Source organism: Hyla sarda, chromosome 6, assembly GCF_029499605.1.
Source record: "Hyla sarda isolate aHylSar1 chromosome 6, aHylSar1.hap1, whole genome shotgun sequence".
NCBI classification, from domain to species: Eukaryota; Metazoa; Chordata; class Amphibia; order Anura; family Hylidae; genus Hyla; species Hyla sarda.
The window spans coordinates 37,485,071-37,512,212 of NC_079194.1; the positions used below are offsets into that span (position 1 = coordinate 37,485,071).

The following is a 27,142-nucleotide window of genomic DNA, read 5'->3' on the forward strand; positions in this document are numbered from 1 at the left end:
AGCTGGGGACCCCCGCGATCTCCGTGCAGCCCCCGGCACTTTGTGCTGGGTGCTGCTTCAGAGACGGGGGCTGCATCGGGATCATGGGAGTCCCCAGCAGCTGGACCGCTGCAATCATACATCTTATCCCCCATCCTTTGGATAGGGGATAAGATGTATAAACTCAGAATACCCCTTTAAATGCACATGATCAGAAGATGATCTTTTAGTAAGAGCTAAGATTTTGAGACTTACCAGTACTGAAGCATTCTGGATAATTAAGCTTTCCGATTTCACACAAAGATCTCATGCTGGTGTAATAGAGATGGTCATATCCAGGTTTACATACGAATTCTACAACGCCATAGTTTGGAACAGTTTTAACATTTCCCCACCTTAGCTTTATATTATTTTCTTTCATGTCCGCTTCAGATATAATACATGATTCTAAAACATAAAAATAATAATTTTTATCCATTATTCCAAGATTTTTTTTTTCTTCAGCCTTTGCATCCATGATGCCAAGATATAACTAGTGTTGAGCAGCATAGGGCATATTGGAATTCGCGATATTTCACGAATATATGGACGAATATTCGTCATATATTTGCAGAATTCGCATATTCGCAATATTTGCGGCCTTTTTTTACTATGCGCCATAAAATGCACATTCGCCATAAAATTTGCATGCGCAATATCGTGTGATAAAAGAGCTAAAAGAAGGGAGGGATCAATATGCACTAAAAATTTGCATTGGCGAATATTTGCATATGTGACTTTTCGAGCGCCCGCCAGTCTGACACAGTAACTAGTATTGGAGCCTTGTTTACACCACAAGCTGGAAGCAGGGAGGGATGATCCCTGTGATGTGTACTGTGGAAAAAAAGCGAATATTCGTAATTGTGAATATTTCGTGCTATATTAGCAATATTTGCGATTTTGCAAATATGTGACATTCGCGATAAATATTTGCATTGCGAATATTCGCGCCCAACTCTAGATATAACGTGTAATACGCTTCTTTTATCTCTGTGCACCGTTTTTATGCGCAGGACCCAAACCCAGAAGTGCTGTAATGCAAGTCTTTTTATTTTACTGTTGTCTGTTGACCTTTTCCAGCATTCTATGCCGCCAGAGACTATATCTCATAAATCACATGGTCTTAAGGGGGGAATGGCTATGCTGCAGTGGGTGGGAGGATAGCAATACTTTAGGAAATCAATTATGACAAATTGGCCCTGATTTACTAAGAGTGTTGTGTAGTTTTCTTTGTGAGTTTTAATTCTCAACAATTTTTTTCCACGGTATTTACTAAGTTTTCCCTACATTTTGCACTTTTCCTACAATTTGCTTTTTACACATGCTCTGATCTGTCTGGTTTTCATAAGCTCAAATTCACTATATTTCCTGTGAAAACCTTAGCAAATATGTTGGGTTTTTGTGAAAATGTCAGGGACACACCCCTTTTCGGTGACCATGCCCACTTCCCCCTGCGGCAACACCCCTTTTTCAGGTTTTCTCAGTAAAATGGAGAACTAGTCGTTTTTTTTTTCAATTCTGGTGCAAATTCTGCCACACATTCTGGTGTAGACAGAATTTGTGGCGCACAAGCCAACAAAACATGTCGGGTTTACAATAGTAGATCAGAGCCATTGTCTCTGGCTTCATGGAATGCAAAAGTTTACAAAAGTTTAATACAGATACTGGTACATGCCTTTTTACCTGTGAGAAACCTTTGTACTATGTTCATTGTTTAACCCCTTAAGGACCAGGCCATTTTTCATTTTTGCAGTTTTGTATTTCCTCCTCACCTTCTAAAAATCATAACACTTAAAATTTTCCACCTACAGACCCATATGAGGGCTTGTTTTTTGCACCACCAATTTTACTTTGTAATACCATCAATCATTTCATCACAAAATCAACAGTGAAGCCAGAAAAAAAAATATTTGTGGGGCAAAACTGAAACAACAACAACATTTTCTAACTTTTGGGGGGCTTCCGATTCTATGCAGTGCACTTTTTTGTACAAATAACACCTTATCTTTATTCTTTAGGTCCATACAGTTACAAGGATATAGATTTTATATTTTACAATTTAAAAAAATCATAACTACATGCACCAAAATTTGTACGTTTAACCCCTTAAGGACTCAGGGTTTTTCCGTTTTTGCACTTTCATTTTTTCCTCCTTACCTCTTAAAAATCATAACCCTTTCAATTTTCCACCTAAAAATCCATATTATGGCTTATTTTTTGCGTCGCCAATTCTACTTTGCAGTGACATTAGTCATTTTACCCAAAAATGCACGGCGAAATGGGAAAAAAAATCATTGTGCGACAAAATCGAAAAAAAAAACGCCATTTTGTAACTTTTGGGGGCTTCCGTTTCTACGCAGTGCATATTTCGGTAAAAATAACACCTTATTATTATTCTGTAGGTCCATACGGTTAAAGTTATACCCTACTTATATAGGTTTGATTTTGTCGCACTTATGGAAAAAATCATAACTACATGCAGGAAAATTTATACGTTTAAAAATGTCATCTTCTGACCCCTATAACTTTTTATTTTTCCACATACAGGGCGGTTTGAGGACTCATTTTTTGCGCCGTGATCTGAAGTTTTTATCGGTATGATTTTTGTTTTGATCGGACTTTTTGATCACTTTTTATTCATTTTTTAATGGTATAAAAAGTGACCAAAATACGCTTTTTTGGACTTTTGAATTTTTTTGCGCGTACGCCATTGACCGTGCGGTTGAATTAATGATATATTTTTATAGTTCGGACATTTACGCACGCGGCGATACCACATATGTTTATTTATTTTTTTTACACTGTTTTATTTTTTTTTATGGGAAAAGGGGGGTGATTCAAACTTTTATTAGGGAACGGGTTAAATGACCTTTATTAACACTTTTTAAAAAATTTTTTTTTTGCAGTGTTATAGGTCCCATAGAGACCTATAACACTGCACACACTGATCTCTCATCCTGATCACAGGCGTGTAACACGCCTGTGATCAGTGTTATCGGCACTTGACTGCTCCTGCCTGGATCTCAGGCACGGAGCAGTCATTCGTCGATCGGACACCGAGGAGGCAGGTAAGGGCCCTCCCGGTGTCCGGTCAGCTGTTTGGGATGCCGCAATTTCACCGCGGCGGTCCCGAACAGCCCGACTGAGCAGCCGGGTCACTTTCACTTTCACTTTAGAAGCGGCGGTCAGCTTTGACCGCCGCTTCTAAAGGGTTAATACCGCACATCGCCGCGATCGGCAATGTGTGGTATTAGCCGCGGGTCCCGGCCGTTGATAAGCGCCGGGACTGATGCGATATGATGCAGGATCGCGGCGCGATCCCGCTTCATATCGCGGGAGCCGGCGCAGGACGTAAATATACGTCCTGCGTCGTTAAGGGGTTAAAATTGTCATCTTCTGACCTCTATAACTTTTTTATTTTTCTGTACACAGGGCTAATTTTTTGCACCATGATCTAAAGTTTTTATCGGTACCATTTTTGTTTTTAGGGGACTTGTTGATCGCTTTTTATAAATGTTTTTATGGTATACAAAGTGACCACAAATATACTACTATGGAATTTTATACATGTATGCCATTGACCATACGGTTTAACTAACATAACATTTTTATAGTTTGGATATCTACATATGCAACGGTACCACATATGTTTATGTTTATTTACATATATTTTTTTATTTAATTTTTTATGGGGAAAGGGGAGTAATTCAAACTTTTATTATGGAAGTGGTTAATTCACATTTATTAACTTTTCTTTACTTTTTTTACACACTGTTATAGCCCCCATAGGGACTATTACTTGCAATCTTCTGATTGCATACACTGTTCAATGCTATGCCATAGCATAGCATTGATCAGTGTTATCGGTGTTCTGCTGCTCTAGCCTGCAGAGCGTGGCTGCAGCCTCAGAACTCCGATTGGACGGCGAGTAGGCAGGTAAGGACCCTCCCGCCGTCCTCTCAGCTGATCGGGACACCGTGGTCCCGATCACCTCCGCTGAGCTGCTAGGAACATTTTTTTTATATTTTAGACGCCACAATCAAAGTTGATCGGTAATGTCAGGTAGTAGCCATGGGTCCTGGCTGCTGATAACCACGGGATCACCCTGCTAAGACCTGGGGTCAGCTCCAGACTCTGCTTCAAAGAAGAGGAGCAGGACGAGGATTTGGGTCAATGTGAGTACTTAAAATGATAACTCTTTCAGTTTTCTACTAACAGACCTACAGTATATGAGGGCTTGTTTTGTCGCCACCAAATTTACTTTGTAATAACATCAGTCCTTTCAACACAAAACCTATGGCGCAAGGAATAAAAAATTATTTGTGGGACAAAATTGAAACACCATTTTGTAAATTTTAGCGGCCTCCATTTCTATGCTGTGCACTTTTCGGTAAAATCGTCACCTTATATTTATTCTGTAGATCCATACGATTACAAGGATACCCAATTCATGTAGGTTTAATTTTATTATTCTACTTAAAAAAATGTATTACCAAAAAACGACATCTTTTTGTATATATAAAAAAATAAGTAATAATTAGTATACTTAAATTTTTTTCTGACCCCCATAACTTTATCATTTTTCCATATATGGGGCTGTATGAGGGCTTGTTTTTTTGTGCTGTGATCTGTAGTTTTTATTGGGACCATTTTTGGTTTGATGGAATTTCTTGATCACTTTTAGAAATGAGCGGATTTTTGAAAAATTCGATTTGGCCGATTCGCCAAATTTTGGGAAAAAAATTGTTTCGGTCCGGATTTATTCATGGAAAATCGCTATTAAACATGGCTATTTCTGGCCTACAGAAAGCCTTAATACGCATAGGGTGTGTGCTTGGTTAGTGAAATAATACTGTTATTCAGTATGACATGCAGATCAGAGGCGGCGCTATTCGAATCACTGTCACAGTGCGGCACAATGACAGAGCCTGGAGGTGGCATCAGTATGAGGAGACCATATAGTGGCTGAATGACACAGTCTGCAGTTGGTAGCATGAGGAGACCATATAGTGGGTTAATGACACAGCCTGGAGTTTGCGGCAGGATGAGGAGACCATATAGTGGCTGAATAACACAGTCTGGAGGTGGTGGAAGCATGAGGAGACCATATAGCCTCAATAGGGGTGTAGAACACTTTGCCTTGTCCAAACAAGCATAGGGAGTGTGCTGTGTTAGTCAAATCATACTGTTATTCAGTATGACATGCAGATTACAGGTATCGCTATTAGAATCACTGCCGCAGAGCATCTGGATATGGCAGCCGGTACACCATATGGTGTCAAAATTGAAGAGAATAAGGAGATTTTTAATGTAAATTTTATTTAATTTAATTAGAATTTATTTACATATTTTGAGTACCCTTTCTGGTGAGCATTGAGCTGGCGGTGCAGCCCCTGCCTCTCAGCAGTAGTGTTGCTCGCGAATATTCGCAATTCGAATATTATTTGCGAATATCGCATATTCGCGAATTCGCGAATTTCGCGAATATAGCGCTATATATTCGTAATTACGAATATTCGTTTTTTTTTTTTGTTTTTTTCTTCACAGTACACATCACAGTGATCATCCCTCTCTGCTTCCAGCTTGTGTGGTGTAAAGAAGGCTGTAATACTACTGCGTGAGACTGGCGTGCGAACATTCGCATATGCGAAAATTAGCATATGCTAATTTTCGTATATGCGAATTTTCGCGTATGTTAATTTTGTATATGCTAATTTTCACATATGTTCATTTTCGCATACGCGAATTTTCGTATATGCGAAAATAAAACGAGAATATGCGAATATTCGCGAATATATGACGAATATTCGTCCATACATTCGCGAATATTCGCGAATTCGAATATGGCCTATGCCGCTCAACACTACTCAGCAGCCCCCTGACTTTAAAAGTGCAAATGTTTCATTTAAGTTATGTTAAGTTATGGTTCAAGTTATTGCACCAACCTGTTTCATTAGATTCTTGTGGTAATTCCACAGGTAATATATGATGTCGACGACCATAGGGCCTCAGTCTTGAAAATATTACATTGATTTTATTTAAATTTAAATCTAAGATTTATATTAGATTCCCAAGTTTAATGTCCTGAAGTTTACTTTGAACAAATACTGTATGACCACAAAACCCAATCTATAAAGGAGTCACATGGTGGCACAATGACAGAGCCTAGAGTTGGCAGCAGCCTGATGAGACCATAGGGCCTCACAATAGAAAAGATTAAAGATATTTAGTAAAATTTAAATTGAAGATTTTAGATACATGAACATTTTTAAAGTTCAATCTAAGGTGCAAACAGCATAAGGAGACCATATGGTGGCACAATGACACAGCCTGGAGGTGGCAGCAGCATGAGGAGACCATAGGGCCTCACAATCCCTAAGATTAAAAGATACATTTTCTAATTTAAATTGAAGATTTATGGTAGCTAGTGCTACCATAACAATTTTTAAGTAATGTCCCAGCAGCATGAAGAGACCACATGGCGGAAAAATGGCACAGCCTGGAGGTGGCACCAGCATGTGGAGACCAAACTGTGGCAGAATTACCAAGCCTGGAGGTGGCAGCAGCAATAGTAGATCTTATGGTGACAGAATGACACAGCCTGGAGTTGGCAGCAGCCTGACCAGACCAAAAGGCCTCACAATTTTTAAAAGATTAAAGATATTTTTAAAAATTGCATGTAGCTATGTTAACATCATCCGGACACTTGATGAAAAATTGCCAGACCGCAGAGTAGCTGATTATCCCCCAACAGTCCGCACTGACTGACTACTGCCGCCAACTCCAGGGACCCCTGTTCCACTACCTCCCGGGCAGGTAGGCCTCCGCGAAGCAGGGGATCTACCCCAGGCATGTTTGGCTCCAAACTTCCCAGTGCTGCCACAATGCTGACTTCCAACCATGCTACCACCTTGCTGGCTCAACTGCTGCCTCACGGGCAACCTGCCACCCCCTTTTCCTGATGATGAAGCCCCTTCTGCACCCGGCTCCCAGGTGTGATTGCCTTCATCATTATCGAGTTGTGTCAGCTGGTCACTGATGTCCTCCTCAGGTTCCTCAACAGTGTTTTCTTTAGGAGCCTGTATGCTCACAACACCACCTACCATGCCACTCTCGTCATCGTTACTTGCCCGCCTAGCGAAGGAAGCGGGGGATGTCTCCTCCACTTCTTGGCTGGGCTGCTGACTGTCTTCTAGTAGATCGTCCTGACGAAAAAGTGGAGCTGATACCACAGCATAGTATACTTCCATGGGGGTGGGAACAGCATAGGGCAGAGGCAATTGGAGGACAGGGACTGCTCCTGGGCCATGCCAACTGATGGTTGTGTCTGAGGAACCCACTGACTGTTGACTGGGGGTGTCAAATGTCACTTGTGATGAAGTGGATGACTGAGTTAACCAGTCAATGACAGCAGATGGGTAGCTGGTCAAGACACGACCGCTAGCTGATACCAGGAGCTCAGGCCTCTCGCTGTGACTCCTGTTGCCACTCCCCCATAGTCTGCTGCGATCTCTGCCTGCGCCTGATGAATTTAGGCCTCTGCCACTCCTCTGTGCACATCCTGGTACTTCTCTGCCTGACAAACATAGTGAGTATATGAGGGGAGTACAATACGCTTCACTAAACTTGAAACATTATTTGTCTAGAACAGCAGCAGGTGTGGCCTTTCAGAGCAACTAGACCCTTAAGACTTTAACAGGAACAAAATGGTACAACACTTAGATGTACGTATGTGGAGAGGGGAGGACAATGAGCTCCAGTACCCTTAAAAAAGAATTTCTGTACAACACCAGCCGGTGTGTACTTTTGCCTGGCCTTTCACAGTATCTAGGCCCTTGAGACTTTAAAAAGGAACAAAATAGTACACCACTGAGTTGTACATATGTGGTATGCACTTATGAGGGGAGGACAATGAGCTCCAGTACGCTTAAAAAAGTATTTGTGTACAACACCATCAGTACACCAGTGCTGCAGCACACAGTCGCTGTGTACTACACCCAAAATTGCACTCTCTCTCTCAATCTCACTCCCTTCCCTATCAGTGCTTCTAGGCAGGATTTGTGCTTGAGCTGAATTGCTGCAACACACTGTTCAACACACTGCTCTCTGTCCCTCTCTGTAATAGAACGCTGTAGTGACTGTGAGATGAATCGCTGCAATAAGAATGCTTTTCTGTGCAACACACACTGCTCTCTGTTCCTCTGTGCAACAGAACGCTGATGTGACTAGGAGGTGAATCGCTGCTGGAAAAAAGCTTTTTTGGCCAACACACAACGCTGTCTGTCCCTATCTATCTCTTTGCAATGAAAGGCTGAAGTGACTGGCTACAATATGGCTGCCGATTATATAGGGCTGTGACATCACAGTGGTGACTGGCTGCTGATAGGCTGCATATGATTCACGGTCATCCTGTCTACCCTTGTTCCCTCCTTCCCAGGATTCCTTGCCCCACGTCTTCACATGTGGATCCGCCATTTTAGATACCCTGGAGCCTGGACCGCACTAAATGGAGTTTAATGAAGCGATTCGCGCAATCGAATCACAGCGATATTCGCAATTGTTGCAAATCCAATTTTTTCCTTAAAGTCGTAACAAATTTGGATCCGTCAGACTTGATTCGCTCATCCCTAATCACTTTATATACATTTTTTTCTGGTATATGTAACAAAAAAGTTGCAATCTTGGTATTTGGTATTTTTTTACGTTTATGCCATTGACCGTGCTGTTTCAATAATGTTATATGTTAAGTTTGGACCTTTACTCACGCGGCAACACCAAATATGTTTATTTTAGTTTACTTTAGTTTATGTAAAAATGGGGTAGGGAGGGGGTCAATTTAAACTTGTATTAAAGGAGGGGCATGTTCACATGTAATTTTTTTTTTTTTTTTTACAATTTTTTAGTCCTCATAGGGAAGTTTTTTTTTCCAAACTGTGTGTCTTCAGTTGTTTCAATACTACAACTCCCAGCATGCCCAGACAGCCAAAGTCTGTCTGGGCATGCTGGGAGTTGTAGTTTTTGAAAAAAACTGTCATGGGTATTACTACTTGCAATCTTGTCATTGCAGGCACTGATCAATGCTGTGCCATAGGAGCCTAAAGCACATCATTGATCAGTGTTATCGGTGCTCCATTTCTTCAGGCTGCTAAGGCTGCCTGCATTATTGAAGCCCCCATCGGACGAGTTGGAGTCCGGTAGGGAACCTCTGCCTGTCCTCTCAGCTTATCGGGACTCCGGGTTTACCAGGCCATGGTGGGGTTAACCTCCTCCCAGCGCAGGGCACTGTTGGGAGGGGAAACAGTAATACTTACTCCGGAGGGGTCGGGCCGTGCTGCACTGGGGATAAGCATACAGCCGCTGTCCGGACCTGAGCCAGGATTGGCGGCTCCTGTGCTGCCCAGCCCCTCCAGCGTAAGTCTTGCTGTTTCCCCTCCCTGCAAATCACAACATTTTGTGAATGGTGAAATCCTTATATCGCAATCTGCAATCATCACGATTCAACTACGAAATATCGTGCAGCCCTAGTACGGATCAACACTAAATAATAATTCTAGAAAAACACATTCATATGTTTTGCACAGCCCCTGTGGTAAAACAAATATTTTGTGTGTTTGGCAGGAAAATGTGAATGCATTCACTTGAACTGGTTACCTAGTATTTATCCATATAGATATATTTTCTAAAATCAAACAGTTAATCACGGGGTGGGGGTTAGTTTTCACTCTTTAATAAGCATTTATCATTTTATGTATAGGGAGCTGGTTTTCATTGTTTAGCCTAGCATTGCTGTTGTGTCTATAAGTGAACCACCAGTGCCCACTAAACATATCCATTTATACTTTGTGTGGTGAGCTAATAATATTGTTATTTTAGTTATATGTATTTTATCTGATTCATATAAAGTACATCAACAACTCTGCTCTATTTGCTGGTGAGAGCTGCAGACAATGTTAGATACCTCCTATGGTATCAGCTCCAGCACGGTTGCTTGCTTTTATACAGCTATCCGATGGTGACTACAGCTCTTGGAACAATAATGGGTCTTTGAAAGTGTTACACATTGCGCTCCGGCCGCATGCGCTGGCCGTGAGCACATTGTCTCCCCTGCTGCCGGCAGGGATGGGATTCGCATCATGGAACGTGCCCTCATGCGAATCCCAGCATATCGCTAACCACAGTCCTCTGCTGCCTCCTCCACTGCCTCTCAGATCCCTGCACGTGCCGGAGCTCTGAAATTTAAAGGGCCAGTACACCTATAATTATGTGCAACACCTGACACTACTCTATAAGTCCCTGCACCTTCCACTCTTCCCTGCCGAATCTTCAGTGCCCCTAGCCTGAGATTAAGCGTTCCCTATTGTCTGTTTGTCTTGCCCGTGTATTTTGACCGTTCCGCTACGTTATTTGACTACGCACCTTTGCAGCCTGCCTTGACCTTCTGCTAAGTCCGACTACGCCTCTGTCTCATCCTTCTGTACCTCGTCTTGCCTAGTTACCTTTGTGGTTGAGTCGTATCGAGGGGTAGCTACCTGAGTGTCGCCTGTCACAGCAAGCCCATCCTGCCTTGTGGCGGGCTCTCGTGAAGACCAGCGGCACCTTAGACTCCACTCCCCGATACGGCCCATGTCACCTGCCACACAGGTTAGAGGATCCACATCCAGCAGCATTACAACAAGATCCGGCCATGGATCCCACTGGGTTTCCTCTGCCCTATAATCTGGACCTCGCCTCTATCGTGGCTCAACAGTCGCAGCAGTTGTCCCAGCAGGCACAACAGTTAAACCATTCGTCCGCACCATGATGAAGCAGTTGCTTTCTGCTCAACAACAACTGCAGCAGCCACAGCCTCCTCCTGCTCCAGTGTTGCCTCTCGCTCCTGCAGTTGTCTCAGGATCTAAACTCCGTTTGTCTCTACCTGACAAGTATGAGGGGGATCCCAAGTCTTGCCATGGTTTCGTGACACAGTGCTCCATGCACATAGAACTTATGGCGGAACAGTTCCCTATGGAACGAGCAAAGGTGGCCTTTGTCGTCAGTCTCTTAACGAGAAGGGCCCTGGCCTGGGCAACCCAGCTATGGGATCGCAGTGATCCACTCACAACTAATCTCCAGGCTTTTCTGTATTTGAAGAATTCTGAGGTGTCTTTGAAGAACCTGCACAAGCTTCTTCTGCTGAGACGGCTTTGCTGAGTCTTTCTCAAGGCAACTCCTCCGTGGATGAGTATTTCATCCGATTCCGTACCCTGGCATCAGAATTATCTTGGAACAATGAAGCTGTTTGCGCCACTTTCAAGAGAGGCCATATCAAGGATGTCCTTGCTGCCTGGGAATTGCCTTCTACCTTGAATGAACTCATACAGTTGGCATCTCGGATTGATATCCGTTTCTCTGAACGACGTGAGGAACTACGTCAAGAAAGGGAGTCTGCACAACCTCGGCAATTTCCTCGCCTTGCACCTGTCTTCCAGCAACCACCACAACCTTCTACGTTGCCTCCCGTAGTGGAGGCTATGCAGCGGGATCGGTCTTGCCTGACCCTGCAGGAAAGGACTCACCGACAAGCTGAGAATTTTTGCCTCTACTGCGCCACTGCAGATCATTTCCTCAGAGATTGTCCTCTGCGTCCACAGTCACAGGGAAACGCTCGCACCTAGGGTTTGTGGGAGAGGCCTCGGTGTGAATACCTCCTCTCCATGCTTGAATTTGATGGTCCAGCTTTCTCTATCCTCCAAAGAGACTATTTCCGTTCTTGCCTTCCTGGACTCTGGTTCCACGTGAAACTTTATCGATGCCTCCATAGTACATAGGTATCGTCTGCCAGTATCCCGCCTTCTGAATCCTTTGTACATCTCTTCGGTCATCGGAGAAAATCTGGACTGTTCTGTCTTAGGCTGGGTTCACACTACATTTTTGCCATACTGTTTTCAATCCGTTTTTCTAAGGAAAACCGTATGGCAAAAAAACGGATGGAACAGTATGGAAAAAATTAAACCGTATGCGTTTTTAAACAGTGTACTGTTTTTAAAAGTGCATACAGTTCCGTCAGTTTTTATAGAAAAAAAACCCATACGTTTTTGAAAATTTTGTCCATTTTTAATGGGAGGGGTCTTGGGTGGGGACCTTAGGATTCAAATGCGCATGTGCAAAGTAAAAACTTATAAGTTTTTTCCCATATGGAACCGTATACATGTGCATTTCCCATTGACGTCCATGTTAAAAAAAAACGTATGCAGTTGCAGTACGGTTTTTAAACCGGAGACAAAATCGTGGTCAATCACGGTTTTGACTCCGGTTTAAAAAACGTACTGCAACCGCATACGTTTTTTTAACATGGACGTCAATGGGAAACGCACATGTATACAGTTCCATACAGGAAAACGTATACGTTTTTACTACTTTGCACATACGCATTTGAATCCTAAAGTTCCCACCCAAAACCCCTCTCATTAAAAATGGACAACATTTTCAAAAATTTATGTTTTTTTTTTCTATAAAAACTGACGGAACTGTATGCACTTTTAAAAACAGTATACTGTTTAAAAACGCATACGGTTTAATTTTTTCCATACCGTTCCATCCGTTTTTTTGCCATACGGTTTTCTTTAGAAAAATGGATTGAAAACAGTATGGCAAAAACGTAGTGTGAACCCAGCCTTATTCCGTACAGAACCGTTATCTATGCAGGTTGGAGTTCTGCATAAGGAGAAATTGTCCTTCTATGTGCTTCCTCATTGTACCTCCACTCTTCTACTTGGCCTTCATTGGTTACAACTACATGCCCCATATCTTGATTGGAAAACTGGAGGGAAAAGTACTTCGTTGGGAAACCTACTGCTATAACAACTGTTTTCATACTCTTCTGTCCAAGTTGGTGTCTCCTTCTACTCCTCTGCCCGGTCTGCCATCGTTCCTTCAGAACTTTGCTGACATCTTCAGTGAGAAAGAAGCTGAAGTTTTACTACCATATCCTCCTTACGATTGCCATATTGATTTATTGCCCCGGACCTCACCTCCACGGGGCACAATTTACCCCTTGTCTATTCACGAAACCCAGGCTATGTCTAATTACATCTAAGAAAATCTTCAGAAAGGATTTCTCAGAAAGTCATCCTCCCCTATCGGAGCCGGATTTTCTTCATGGAAAAAAAGGACGGATCTTTGCGACCTTGCATCGACTACCATGGCTTGAATAAAATTATTGTCAAGAACCGCTACCCACTTCCTTTGATCTCAGAATTATTTGATTGTGTGGAGCGAGGATTTTCTCTAAACTTGACCGTCGTGTGGCCTATAATTTGATTTGCATAAGAGAAGGAGACGAATGGATGACTTTGTTTAATACTCGTGATGGACAAGTATCTTGTTATGCCATTCGGACTCTGTAATGCTCCAACAGTCTTTCAGGAGTTTGTCAATGATATTTTTTGTGATCTTCTATACTCCTGTGTCGTTGTCTATTTGGACGACATTCTCATCTACTCGCCCAATGTTCAGACTCATCGCTCTCATCTCCGCCTAGTTTTATAACGTCTCCGAGACAATCATCTCTATGCTTAACTAAAGAAGTGTACTTTTGAAAAAGCCAGCCTTCCATTTCTGGGGTATATCGTTACCAGTCAAGGTCTAAAAATGAACCCTAACAAGTTGTCCGCGGTACTGGCCTCAACCTTCTGGCTTTAAAGCTATTCAGCACTTTCTCGGCTTTGCCAATTACTATCAGCAATTTATCCCTCATTACTCCACCTTGGTAGCCCCCATAGTTTCTCTCACCAAGAAGACTGCTAATCCAAAGGTTTGGACTCCAGAGGCTGAAGAAGCTTTCAAACAGTTAAAGTCCACCTTCGCTTCAGCTCTGGTTTTATCTAGACCCGATCCAAACAAGCCATTTCATTTGGAAGTCAATGCTTCTTCTGTTGGTGCTGGTGCAGTTTTAATGCAAAAGTCCTCTAATGGAAGCATTGTTACTGGCGGTTATTTCTCTAAGACTTTCTCTTCTGTGGAGAAAAATTATACCATTGGAGATAGTGAGCTCTTGGCAATAAAGCTGGCCATGGAAGAATGGTGTCACCTCTTGGAGGGCTCTGTACATCCGGTTACTATATATTCTGATCACAAGAACTTGCTCTATCTTCAGACTGCCCATCGTCTCAACCCTCAGCAGGCTCATTGGTCTCTGTTCTTCTCCCGGTTTGACTTCTTTATTCACTTCCGTCTAGCGGAGAAGAATTTACGAGCTGACGCTCTATCTAGGTCCTCAGAACCTACTCCCTGGGAAGACTTGCGTATCTCCCAGTTTAAGACTCCAAGTTTTGAAGTGGGGTCATTCTTCTCTTCTGGCCAGTCATTCCGGAATTTGTAAGTCCTTGCAGCTCATCTCCAGACTGTAGTGGTGGCCTAGTTTAAAACAGGATGTCTTTGATTTTGTCCGTTCCTGTTCAGTCTGTGCCCAGGACAAGACCCCCCCGTTCCAAACCTGCAGGTCTTCTACAGCCTTTTCCAGTTCCAGAGCTTCCCTGGACTGATATTGCTATGGACTTTATTATAGACCTTCCCTCTTCTGGCGGCAATATGGTCATCTGGGTTGTCGTAGACCTATTCTCTAAAATGGCTCATATTGTGCCTCTATCTGGATTACTATCTGCACCACAGCTTGCTAAGCTTTTTATTTGCCATATCTTCTGCTTACATGGAATTTCATCTCATATTGTATCCAACCATGGAGTTCATTTCGTCTCTAAGTTCTGGCGGGCTCTCTGCTCTCATCTCCAAGTTAAGTTGGATTTTTCCTCAGCTTATCACCCACAATCCAATGGACAGGTCGAAAGGGTGAACCAGGTCTTGGAAGACTATCTTCGCCATTTTGTATCTGCTTGTCAAGAGACGACTGAGCCGATTTACTTCCCTGGGCAAAGAATCCACTGGGACTTCACCTTTCTTTGTGATCTTTGGACTTCATCCTTGTCCTCCTCTTTCCTTGTCTTCTTCCTCCGGAGTTCCCATGGTTGATGAATCAGTGCAGAATTTCTCCTCCATCTGGCAGACGACCCGTCACTCTCTGTTAAATGCCATGTCTCGTACGAAGTTTCAAGCAGAAAAGAAAAGGCGTTCTCCTCCCAAATTCTCTACTGGAGACAGAGTCTAGTTGTCATCTAAATATGTTCGCTTTAAGGTACCCTGTTATAAACTGGGATCTTGCTATTTGGGTCTTTATAAGATCAAGAAATGTTTAAATCCCATGGCCTATTCTCTCCATCTGCCATCTACTCTCCGGATCCCAAATTCCTTCCATGTCTCTCTCTCTGATAAGTACTGGAAGGATTAAGATTTTTTAATAGAAGTAATTTACAAATCTGTTTAATTTTCTGGCACCAGTTTATTTAAAAAAAAAAATGTTTTCCAGTGGAGTAATCTTTCAACTGAGCATTAATCAGTTATCAGGAATTTTTTACAATGTGAACAGGACGAAAACTCTTGGAGAGGAGCACATTCAGCTTCTGTGCCGTTGAATGAGTGGGCGCATACTGTTGTCTCTTGGACATGGCTTCGCCGATGGATTGCTGGCCAAATGACTGACTCAAAGTAGGAGGAGCAGGAGCATCTGGAGCAACAGAAGGAGGGTATGACACACAGCTCCCTTCGGCTGAGGTGGTGGAGCCTTGGCTGGCTGAAAGAGGGAGCGGCGTGCCCCTGTGTGATGCAGCAGGCTGGACCACCACATTGGAGCCACGGTTCTCCCAGGCTGCTTTATGGTGGGGCAGTATATGTTGACACAGGGCCATGGTGCCAACATTGGGCTCCTGGCCTCGCTTCACCTTCTGCCGACACATCTTGTATGTGGCTATGTTAACCTCCTCCGGATGATGAAAAACTGCCACACTGCCGAATAGCTGATTTTCCCATTAACAGTCTGCACTACTTGACTGCTACTGCCACTGTCTCCAGAAACCCCATGTTCCACTACCTTCCGGGAAGGTAGGCTGCCGCGAAGCAGGTGGTCTCCCCCAGGCACATTTTGCTCCAGAATTTCCACTTCTGCCACCATGTTGACTGCCGACCATGCTACCACCTTGTTGGTTCAGATGCTGCCTCATGGGCAACCTGCAACCCTTTTCTCCTGATGATGATGAAGCCCCTTCTGCAACCGGCTCCCAATTGCAATGGTCTTCATCATTATCAAAAAGTGTCTGCACGTTCCTCAGGTTCCTCAACAGTGTTTGCTTCAGGACCCTAAACGCTGGCAACACCACCTCCAACGTCCCTCTCCTAATCACTACATGCCCACCTAGCAGAGGACATGGCGGATGTCTCCTCCACTTCTTGGGTTCTTGGCACTTCGTAGCTGCCTGAGCCTGATGAATTTAGGCCTCTGCCACTCCTCTGTACATGTTCTGGCACTTCTCTGCCTGACATACTTAGTGCGTATATGAGGGGAGTACAATAGGCTTCACTATGCTTAAAACAGTATTTGTTTAGAACAGCAGCGGGTGTGTAATTTTGGCTTGCCTTTTACAGTAACTAGGCCCTTAAGACTTTAACAGGAACAAAATAGTACACCACTTAGATGTATGTATGTGATATGCACTTATGAGGGGAGGACAATGCGCTACAGTATGCTTAAAAAGGAATTTGAGTACAACACCAGCCAGTGAGTACTTTTACCTAGGCTTTCACATTATCTAGCCCCTTGAGACTTTAACAGGAACAAAATAGTACACCACTTAGATGTATGTATGTGCTATGCACTTATGAGGGCAGAAAAATGTGCTACAGTACGCTTAAACAAGTATTTTTGTACAACACCAGCCGGTAAGTAGTTTTGCCTGGCATTTCACAGTATCTAGGCCCTTGAGACTTTAAGAGGTACAAAATAGTACACCACTTAGATGTACGTATGTGGTAAGCACTTATGAGTGGAGAAAATGCGCTACAGTACCCTTAAAAAAGTATTTGTGTACAACACCAGCACGTAAGTACTTTTGCCTGGTCTTTCACAGTATCTAGGCCCTTGAGAGTTTAACAGGTACAAATTAGTACACCACTGAGATGTACGTATGTGCTATGCACTTAAGAGGGCAGAAAAATGCATTACAGTAGGCTTAAAAAACTATTTGTGTACAACACCAGCACGTAAGTACTTTTGACTGGCCTTTTACTGTATCTAGGCCCTTGAGACTTTAACAGGAACAAAATAGTACACCACTTAGATGTGCGTATGTGATATGCACTTATAAGGGCAGAAAATGCACTACAGTACGCTTAAAAAAGTATTTGTGAACACCAGCAGTACACACCAGTGCTACAGCACTGTGTACTACACCCAAAATTGCACTTTCTCTCTCAATCTCACTCCCTTCCCTATCAGTGCTTCTAGGCTGGATTTGTGCTTGAGCAGAATTGCTGCTGTTCTTCTGTGCAACACACTGCTCTCTGTTACAGAACGCTGTAGACAGTGACTAAGAGGTAAATCGCTGCAGTAAGAATGCTTTTCTGTGAAACACACTGCTCTCTGTCCCTCTCTCTGTGCAACGGAACGCTGACTTGACCAGGAGGTAAATCGCTGCTGCAAAGAGCTTTTCTGTGAAATACACAGCGCTGTCTGTCCCTATCGATCTCTCTTCTGTGAAAGGCTGAAGAGACTGGCCACAATATTGCTGCCGATTATGTAGGGCTGTGACATCACAGGGGTGACTGGCTGCTGATAGGCTGCATCCTGCATGTGATTCAGGGTCATCCCGCCTACCCTTGTTCCTGCCTTCCCAGCGTTCCTTGTCCTCCCATGTCCTCAACATGTGGATCCACCATTTTAGATGCCCTGAAGCTGGACCACACTAAATGGAGTTTAATGAAGCAATTTGTGCTGTAGAATCGCGGCGATATTCACATTCGTTGTACATCTGTGTGTTTCCAGGGTTGGCTGGCTGATATGCTATTATATTGCTTTATCTATCTGGACTTACTTTCATCCTGTTGTATTGTTCATGTATGAAGAGAACTTTGGCATCAACATCATTATTGGCACATACTAATTATATATATGGTGTTAACATCTGTAATGCTAATGTCTGTTATTTAGTTACATCATTTTTTTATGTAACTAACTAGCCTCATTCAATGATATGTGTTCTCCAATACGTTGCTTTGTCTATTTGTTATTCTGTGTCTCCTCCATCCCAGAAGAACTCAAATACTATTATGAGAGAAACACATTGTAAAAATTAGTATGAGATCTAATGGTATTGCTATTCAATGAGACATATTTATCATACAGTAATCATTCATCTTGGAGATAGCACAGTTATTACATTTGTTATCCTATTTATCCTATACCCATACACACTTTCAGTATAGGGAGGGCTATTCCTAGATCAGGTAGGGAAAGTTTCATGGGTTGGTAATAGGGACTGGCACCTGTACCCATTTTCCATCCTTTTATTTTAGAGCAAGAAGACAGATACAAAAAAGACAAAGAGAGGCCGGTGCCTTGTGTCATCCTGCGAGATAAAAGAAACCTCAGTACCCTCTAACAGATGGTCTCTCACTTGTGAGAATATTTGGGTTCAGGCGTATCCCTCCTGATTTGGGGTATCAGTGGGATCCAACGTTTGCAAGCCAGTAGTAGGATGACGGTGTCCTATGACGGGAACCGTAGATACAATGTGGCAAAAAAAAAAAATGGAAAGAATACTGCAGAGGCGCTATCATGAAGCATCCAGATTCCAAGGAGTATGATATAAAGGTCTTTAATAATATACCGTAAAACAATACATGTAAAAATAACTAAAACAAGCAAAACAAGTTTAGGGAGTAGAATCTCCCTTTTTCAATTGCAGGTATTGGAGGCAATATTCCATTACCTGCAATTGAAAAGGGAGAGTCTACTCGAAAAATGCATTTTGCTTGTTTTATTTATATGTATTGTTTTATGGAATATTATTAAAGACCTTCATATCATACTCCTTGGAATCTGGATCCTCCATGATAGCGCCTCTGCAGAATATATTTGTTATTTTATTGTGATTTTCTACATTTTTATAACTATATGACGTGTTGTGTGCATTTTATTGTAATGTGTTATTAATGTAGCAGTAAAAGGTACGTTTTAATCAGATTGGGCCTTATTGGTGTTTGTCAAATTGTTAGACTAGACAGCCTTAAGATCAGCCACATTGAGATATCTGGCACATATCTGTCTGGTTTAAAGGGGTACTCTAGCGCTAAGACATCTTATCCCTTATCCAAAGGATAGGGGATAAGATGCGTAATCGCGGGGTTCCGCCCATGCGGACCCCTGTGATCTTGCACGCAGAACCCCATTATAATCAGTCCCCGGAGCATGTTTGCTCCGGGTCTGATTGCTGGCGATCACGGGGGCCGGAGCATTGTGATGTCACGGCCCCGCCCCCGTATGACATCACACCCCGCCCCGCCCCCTCAATGCAAGTCTATGGGAGGGGGCATGACAGCTGCACTTTTAGTAAATCTGTACATTCTCTATAACTTTATATTTTACTTAGGCTAGAGACAATGGACACTGTAGTATTACTGGTAAATCTCCTAAGTACTATAGAAGCTACACATTAGATTAGAATAGACTAGGACAGGATGATCAACCTACAATTATGCTTGTATCATTTTCATGTCACTGTTGGGTGATGACATATCTATAGACAGCGACTGTAATACAAAACTCTACACAGAGCTGATGGGAGAAGTTTGTGTAAATTCCCTTCCATAAAGGGGGAATTCCAAAAATAGAAAGTTAGAGATGGAGATAGAGAGTTGTAGATAACTAAATGATCAGGTTCCAACCAGCGTTACATAAGTTGAACATTGCTGACCACACCACTATAGTTAATTACTTAAAGGCAGATTATGTAAAGAGAAAAAACAGACAATGGTGGCGCTGCCCTGTGCCGTTACCCTGGGCAACAGGGATGTAGTTTTCACATATGAATGCCCATGTACCTGGTTGTTTTGGGCTTGGAGCTCAACACCTGTATGCACATGTATTAAAGATGAAGCGTGGCAGCCTGGACCCATATCCGTCTTGATCACGGAGTTGGCAAAGAAGACTTTTTCAAGTCTCTGAGACTTTGAGACTTGAGTCTTTGAGACTTGAAAAAGAGAGTAGGTGGCTCTCGAAACGCGTCCTCTGTGTAAACCTAACCTTTATTATTTTACCACGGTGTCCGCGGTTGTAACATATACCATAGCGGTGTGCGCCTCAGCAAACCCGGTTTTTCTCCTACTACAAAGCTTTTAATTACCTAAAGGGGTACACTGCCCCTAGACATCTTATCCCTTATGCCATGCCCCTTATGACATCACACCATGCCCCTGCAATGCAAGTTTATGGGACTGGCTCCCCCTCCCATAGACTTGCATTGAGGGGGTGTGGTGTGGTGTGATGTCACGAGGGGCGTAATGTTCCGATTGATGGGGCAGCGGAATACCCCTTTAAGTGCTGGCCACGAAAGCACAGTGAGCTACTTTATATGGGGGGGGGGGGGGGCATTTCTCCCTCATTGGTTTGATCAACGGAGGTCTTACTGGACAGGTGCCTTCTGATTTTCTTGGGGCTAAAAATAAACAACTAATCGATTAATCGGCAACTAATGGATTATGAAAAAAGTTGTCAACTATTTTCATAATTGATTAATCGGTTGGTCGAATAGTTGGTCAGTCAATTTCTAAAGTCACTATACACATAGGGGGAGATTTATCAAAACCTGTCTAGAGGAAAATTTGCCCAGTTGCCCATAGCAACCAATCAGATTGCTTCTTTCATTTTGCAGAAGTCTTGTTAAAAATGAAAGAAGCAAGCTGATTGGTTGCTATGGGCAACTCAGCAACTTTTCCTTCGCACAGGTTTGATAAATCTGCCTCATAGCGATTATCACTTTGCATATATGCAACTTTGGTCCTCGGCCTTTCTGCAGCTAGAGTCCCCGATTGTCAGGCTCTATGCTAAAGGCCAGACTCACAATAGTTGCAGAGAGACGATGCAGGAAGTGGAAGAATATGTGTGCTGGCTCCTCTTCCCTAAATGGGCTGCTGGGGGCACGTAGGATAGACAACCAGGGAATGTGCTGCCTCTCCAATCTGGCCACAGGTTAGAAACAGGGAGGGGGTGTAGCCTTTACAAGGTAAAAAAAAAAGAAAATTATATTTAAAAGAATTATTATACTTATTTAAATATAATAAAAAGCTACTCCTTACCAATATACTTGATACCTGTCTGGCCTCTTCCCATCACATATTGTTATATCACATCTGCAGCCCCCCTTAGCTAAGCCCCATTCCCTGTTCTAGGTGACATAATGATGCTACGCATTGTACCCTAGGGGATTATCCCTACTGCTGGTTACAACTTTCCACTCGTTTATACCTTTTGTTTATATTCTGGGAATGAGACCATATCAGGTTACCGCTATTGCCATATACCAATGTTGGCTTTATTTGTATTGCATACTATTATTGTATTAACTGTCGAGTCTTTGACTCCCTTATCTTTTATCATTTTGAGTTGTTATTGCTGTATGTTAACTTTCCATAAAAAATTTTGAATAAACTTTGATATTGGAAAAAAAAAGCTATTCCTCTAAGCCTCCGCAAAGCTTAGCATCTAGACGACACCACAAACTTTTCTTAACACAAAATACATCCCTTACCTACAACACACAGAAGACCTTCAGCCCTATCCCCTCCCCCATTAACTCCCTCTCTAATCTAACTCTCAAATTATCTTCTTCATCGGCCAACTAATGGATTATGAAAATAATTGTTGATCCCAGCCCTAGATCACCTAGTTATCACCTAACCTATGGAAAGAGGAAAACTTTCAGTTATAAGAATACCCCTTTAAGTTAGATTCACACAGGGACATTTTGTGTAGTCTTTGATGCCAAGCTCAACAATGACTCCTAAAGAGAAGAAAAGTGTTAAAAAAGCTTGACGCGGGGCATAAATATTTACCAAGTGCCCACTCCTGAACCACCCACAAGCTGAGTGCACTTCATAGCTGGTTGGTCCCTACTGCTATCAGCAGCCAGGATCCATGGCTAATAGTGGGTGATCAGGGTGATGTATAGCATAAACCTTTAGAAGCCACAATCAGAGTTCATTGCTCAATCTAAATGGCCCTCATTTACTATTTTAAACCCGACCTCTTTTGTCGGGTTTTTTTGGCGCATCTTTGTCTGCGCCATGTCGCAGACATCGTGCGCCAGTCTGCGACACTATGCGACATTTTTTCCCGACGGACCCGATGTGGATTGTCCCAAACCCGAAAAAGGGGTGTTTCCCGACATTTCTGAGCTTTCCCACGTATTTATTAAGGTTTCCAACCCGAATTTGTTGAATTGTTGTGGATTTTTTCCCGACAGCTCAGAGGAGTTGGAAACCAAAACCTACAAAACCCACGTGCGACAAACAGGATGCGACATAATAATAAATACCAGGGGAAAAAAGCAGTCAGGTAAGAAAGCAAGATAGAATTACAACCCGATTTTCTTAGTAAATGAGGGCCAATGTGTTAAAATCCTTCGACAGTCAGCTCAGGGGAGCTGATCAGGACCACTGCAGCCAAACCCCAGTATCCAGATCTGCTCATTGAATGGGCAGAGGGTCCCTACCTGCCTCTGGCTCATCCGATCAACACTCCAATAGTGCAGGCAGCCTCAGCAGCCAGCACTAATGGAGTGCCAATAACACTGATCAATTCTATGCTATGGCACAGCATTGTTCAGTGTTAGCAATTGAAAAATTGCATGAAATAGTCCCCCAAAGGGACTAAAAAATTGGTGAATAAAATGTGTAAAAAAAAGTCAATAAATGTAAATAAGCCCCCTCCCTAATAAAAGTTTTAATCACCCACCTTTTCCCATACTCTAATAATTATTAAATATGTAATTATAATTATTAAATATGATCAAAAAGTGATCAAGAATGTCCCATCAAAACAAAAATGGTACTAATAAAAACTACAGATCATGGTGCAAAACTAAGCCCCCATACAACCCCTTAAATGGGAAAAAAAAAGTGTTATAGATGTCAAAAGAGGGAGTTTTAAGCATACTAATTTTCTTTTAAAAAGTTATAATTTTTTTTTTAGAAATGAAATAAAACCTATATAAATTGTGTATACTTGTAATTATATGAACCTAGGAGATAAATAAAGATAATGTATCATTATATTTTACCAAAAAGGGCACTGTATAGAAACGGAAGTGACAAATTGGTAATTTTTACCGTAGATTTTGAGGTAAAATGGGTGATATCGTTACAAAGTTAAATTGGTGGCACAAAAGATATGCCCTCACGCTATTAGAAGGCAAGAAGGAAAGAATGAAATTGCAAAAATGAAAAATCACTATATCTTTAGGGGTCACATTTACTGTCAGTTTGTTCTTCCTTTAGAATAAATCTTATCAAAACTGCACTGTGTAAACCTGGTCTTATATGTAAACTAATGATAAGTTAAATGGTGTCTTACCCTGTGCAGCTGCACATCCGATCATGGCAGATATGAGCAGAAGTAAGAATCCTGATGCAGACATTCTGAGATCTCCAGAACAGAGCAGAGATTTCTCCAGATTGTTGGTTTTCTCTATAGAACCGAATGCTTCCACTAGGGAGGTAAAATAGGGAATATATTTATACATTTTTATAACAGTAAATACCCTTGCAGCACCTGATGTTTGCAAGAACAGAATAGTAAGTAAAATATCTACATATTTTGTTAGAATAATCTGATCATTCTGAACAAACAGAGTAAGATTTAGGAGTATGTCTGTGGAAATTTTTGCCCTTTAAAGAGGTACTCTGGGGATTTTTTTTTTAAAATCAACTGATGCCAGAACGTTAAGCAGATTTGTAAATTACTTCTATTAAAAAATATTAATCCTTCCAGTATTTATCCTTCCAGCAGCTGTATGCTCCACAGGAAGTTCTTTTCTTTTTAAATTTCTTTTCTGTCTGACCAAAGTGCTCTCTTCTGACACCTCTGTCTGTCTTAGGAACTGTCAAGAGCAAAAGCAAATCCCCATAGCGAACCTATGCTGCTCTGGACAGTTCCTGACACCAACAGAGGAGGCAGCAGAGAGCACTGTGGTCAGACTGGAAAGAAATGCACAGCTTCCTCTGAAGCATACAGCAGCTGATAAGTACTGGAAGGATTAATATTTTTAAATAGAAGTAATTTACAAATATTTCTAAATTTCTGGCACCAGTTTATATGAAAACATTCTTTTCCTCCAGAGTACCCCTTTTAATGCCCATATTGACTGGGCATATTGAATGTTCCTGAGACAGACAGAGGTGTCAGCAGAGAGCACTGTGGTCAGACAGAATATACATTTAAAAAGAAAAGAACTTCCTGTAGAGTATACAGCAGCTGATAAGTACTGCAAAGATTACGATTTTTAGATTTAGTAATTTTATAAATCTGTTTAAAGGGGTACTCCCGTGGTAAACTTTTTTTTTTTAAATCAACTTGTGCTAGAAAGTTAAACAGATTTGTGAATTACTTCTATTAAAAAATCTTAATCCTTCCAGTACTTTTAGGGGCTGTATACTACAGAGGAAATGCTTTTCTTTTTGGATTTCTCTTCTGTCAGGACCACAGTGCTCTATGCTGACTTCTGCTGTCCATTTTAGGAACTGTAAAGAGCAGCATCTGTTTGCTATAGGGATTTTCTCCTGATCAGGACAGTTCCTAAAATGGACAGCAGAGGGCAGCATAGAGCGCTGTGGTCGTGACAGAAGAGAAATCCAAAAAGAAAAGCATTTCCTCTGTAGTGTACAGCCCCTAAAAAGTACTGGAAGGATTAAGATTTTTTAATAGAAGTAATTTACAAATCTGTTTAACTTTCTGGCACCAGTTGATAAAAAATAAATAAATAAAGTTTTCCATCAGAGTACCCCTTAATGTTCTGGCACTAGTTAGTTAAAAAATAATAATAATGTTTTTCACCGGAGTACCCCTTCAAGAACACAGCCAATTTTTTTGGCATAATACTGATCAGTGATATTGGCAATCCAATTATAGATACAAGAAATAGGTAACGCTCAGCACATGTAATATAACGTTCAAATGGGTGTGGACCCGTTGTGCCACCTACCGGTTTAGCTTTGGGACAGACTTGAGAGCAGTGTCTAAATATCTCCCTGGTTTTAAGTATTTATCCCGCTCCAGAAGCGGAAGCTGGCTGCAGGGAGATACAAGAGTGGTTACGGTAAAATGCCAGCCGGTGGGGCTAGCTGAGGCTGGGGTGAGTAGCAGTCTAGACAGGCTAGTTGTTGTAGCTGAGCTGGAGCTTGGACCAGCAGAGCTGAGTAGCACAGGTGCCTGCAGCAAGGAGGGGGAGCTGTGTGAGCTGTTCGGCCAAGGTAGGCCTCGGTATGTGGTACATGCTGGCGGCTGCCAACCGCCAGCGTTACAATTATAACCAAACACAATGAAGCTGCATATAAAATTAATATATAAACAAGCACGGTAAATTACGAGAATATTCTGAGGTCTATTTTGTCATTAAAAGTACCTGTCACCAAATAAACTGTTCTCAACTACCTCAGGCTATGTTCCCTTATTACTCCTAACACCCCTCCTGCCCTTAAAAACAATTTCAGAGCTTTAAAAAGCTGTGTATCTTACCTTTCTTCTTGCTCACATAGTACAATTCCCCAGCAGGAGAAAGTGGGCGTTTCCCAACAGGAATTACATCACTGAAGCCTGCTGGGGGACCACCTCCGCCTTCACATGATTGCAGTGCTGGGATAAATAGAAGACCTCAGACTCTGTGCATGTTTCAGTCTGTGTTGCTATCAGTAAGGCTCTCCTACAGTTGTTAGTCTGTCTGGTTTTCTGTGTGAATCTGTGGAGCTTTCACTTTCTGTGCAGCTGACAATCATGCTCAGTGCAGAGAAGCACTTCCTGAGTTTGGTCTCCTACCAGGCCGGGAGGAGACTAAACTCACTATATTAATTGTGGCAGGGAACAGAACAGAGCCATCTAGTGGCCGTTTTTTTTATATTACATTTTTTAAACATATTTATGTTGATAATTTTAAAAGCAAGTGATTGGGAAAGTGTCTGCTAATTACACAAGAAACACTATATTAAAAGTTTTATTTGGTGACAGGTACTCTTTAAGCCCCAAATCACCTTGTACGTCTGTACTTAATATCCATTTAGTTTATTTAAACCATATACAACAAAATTGGTTCTACAGCAAAATTTCTTACATGGATGTCAACACCCCCAATTGAAAAGTAAGCACCAGAATTTAGTTGGAGACACCATTTGCATCCACCACACCTATGATTCCCTTTTGAAGCACTATTCTGCAACCAATCTCCTTTCTTTTTAGTCATGAAGCTACTGCAGGCAAGGGCATCCCCTAAATTCTGTTCCTGTTTAAACGCTATCATGGGTTTCTGTTTATTGTATTTGGCCCAAATGGGGTCTTTTTGAATTAGAAGCAAGTTTTTATAAATACTCTGTTTGATAGCATTGGACATGGGACTGTATTTAAAAGGGAAACAAAACGATAATCACTATTTTCTTCACTACCCCATTTTCTAACTTGTTTTGAATTTTTATTTTTAGAGAATATTTTAGTAGTGTGTTTTAGTGATAAGCGGCAGGGGCCATATTCAAATTTTTTTACTTTGAAACTCTCTGCTTATAAGGAAAATAGGCATCCCAAATAAATTATATATTGATTCACGTATACAATTTGTCTACTTTATGATTGCATCATAAAGTTGATATGGTTTTACTTTTGGAAGACATCAGAGGTCTTCAAAGTATAGCAGCAATTTTCAAATTTTTCCTAAAATTCTCAAAATCTGAATTTTTCAGGGACCAGTTCAGTTTTGAAGTGGATTTGAGTGGCCTTCATATTAGAAATACCCCACAAATGACCCCATTATAAAAACTGCACCCCTCAAAGTATTCAAAATGACATTCAGTAAGCGTGTTAACCCTTTAGGTGTTTCACAGGAATAGCAGCAAAGTGAAGGAGAAAATTCAAAATCTTCATTTTTTACACATGCATGTTCTTGTAGACCCAGTTTTTGAATTTTTACAAGGGGTAAAAGGAGAAAAATCTTCCTAACATTTT

At 41.9% G+C, this 27,142-nt stretch overlaps 1 protein-coding gene across 2 annotated transcripts in view; it reads right to left on the reverse strand.

The window, feature by feature from the left end:
* LOC130275488 (putative gastrointestinal growth factor xP4) overlaps window positions 1-27,142 on the reverse strand; it is a 158,247-nt gene that overhangs the window by 98,154 nt on the left and 32,951 nt on the right. For both annotated transcript variants that reach the window (XM_056523533.1, XM_056523534.1), the window contains exons 2-3: window positions 23,513-23,647; window positions 235-426 (exon numbers count right to left, since the gene is read on the reverse strand). In XM_056523533.1, coding sequence (XP_056379508.1) covers window positions 235-426; window positions 23,513-23,576 — 256 coding nt within the window. In that variant the 5' untranslated portion in view covers window positions 23,577-23,647. The remainder of the gene's footprint in view (window positions 1-234; window positions 427-23,512; window positions 23,648-27,142) is intronic.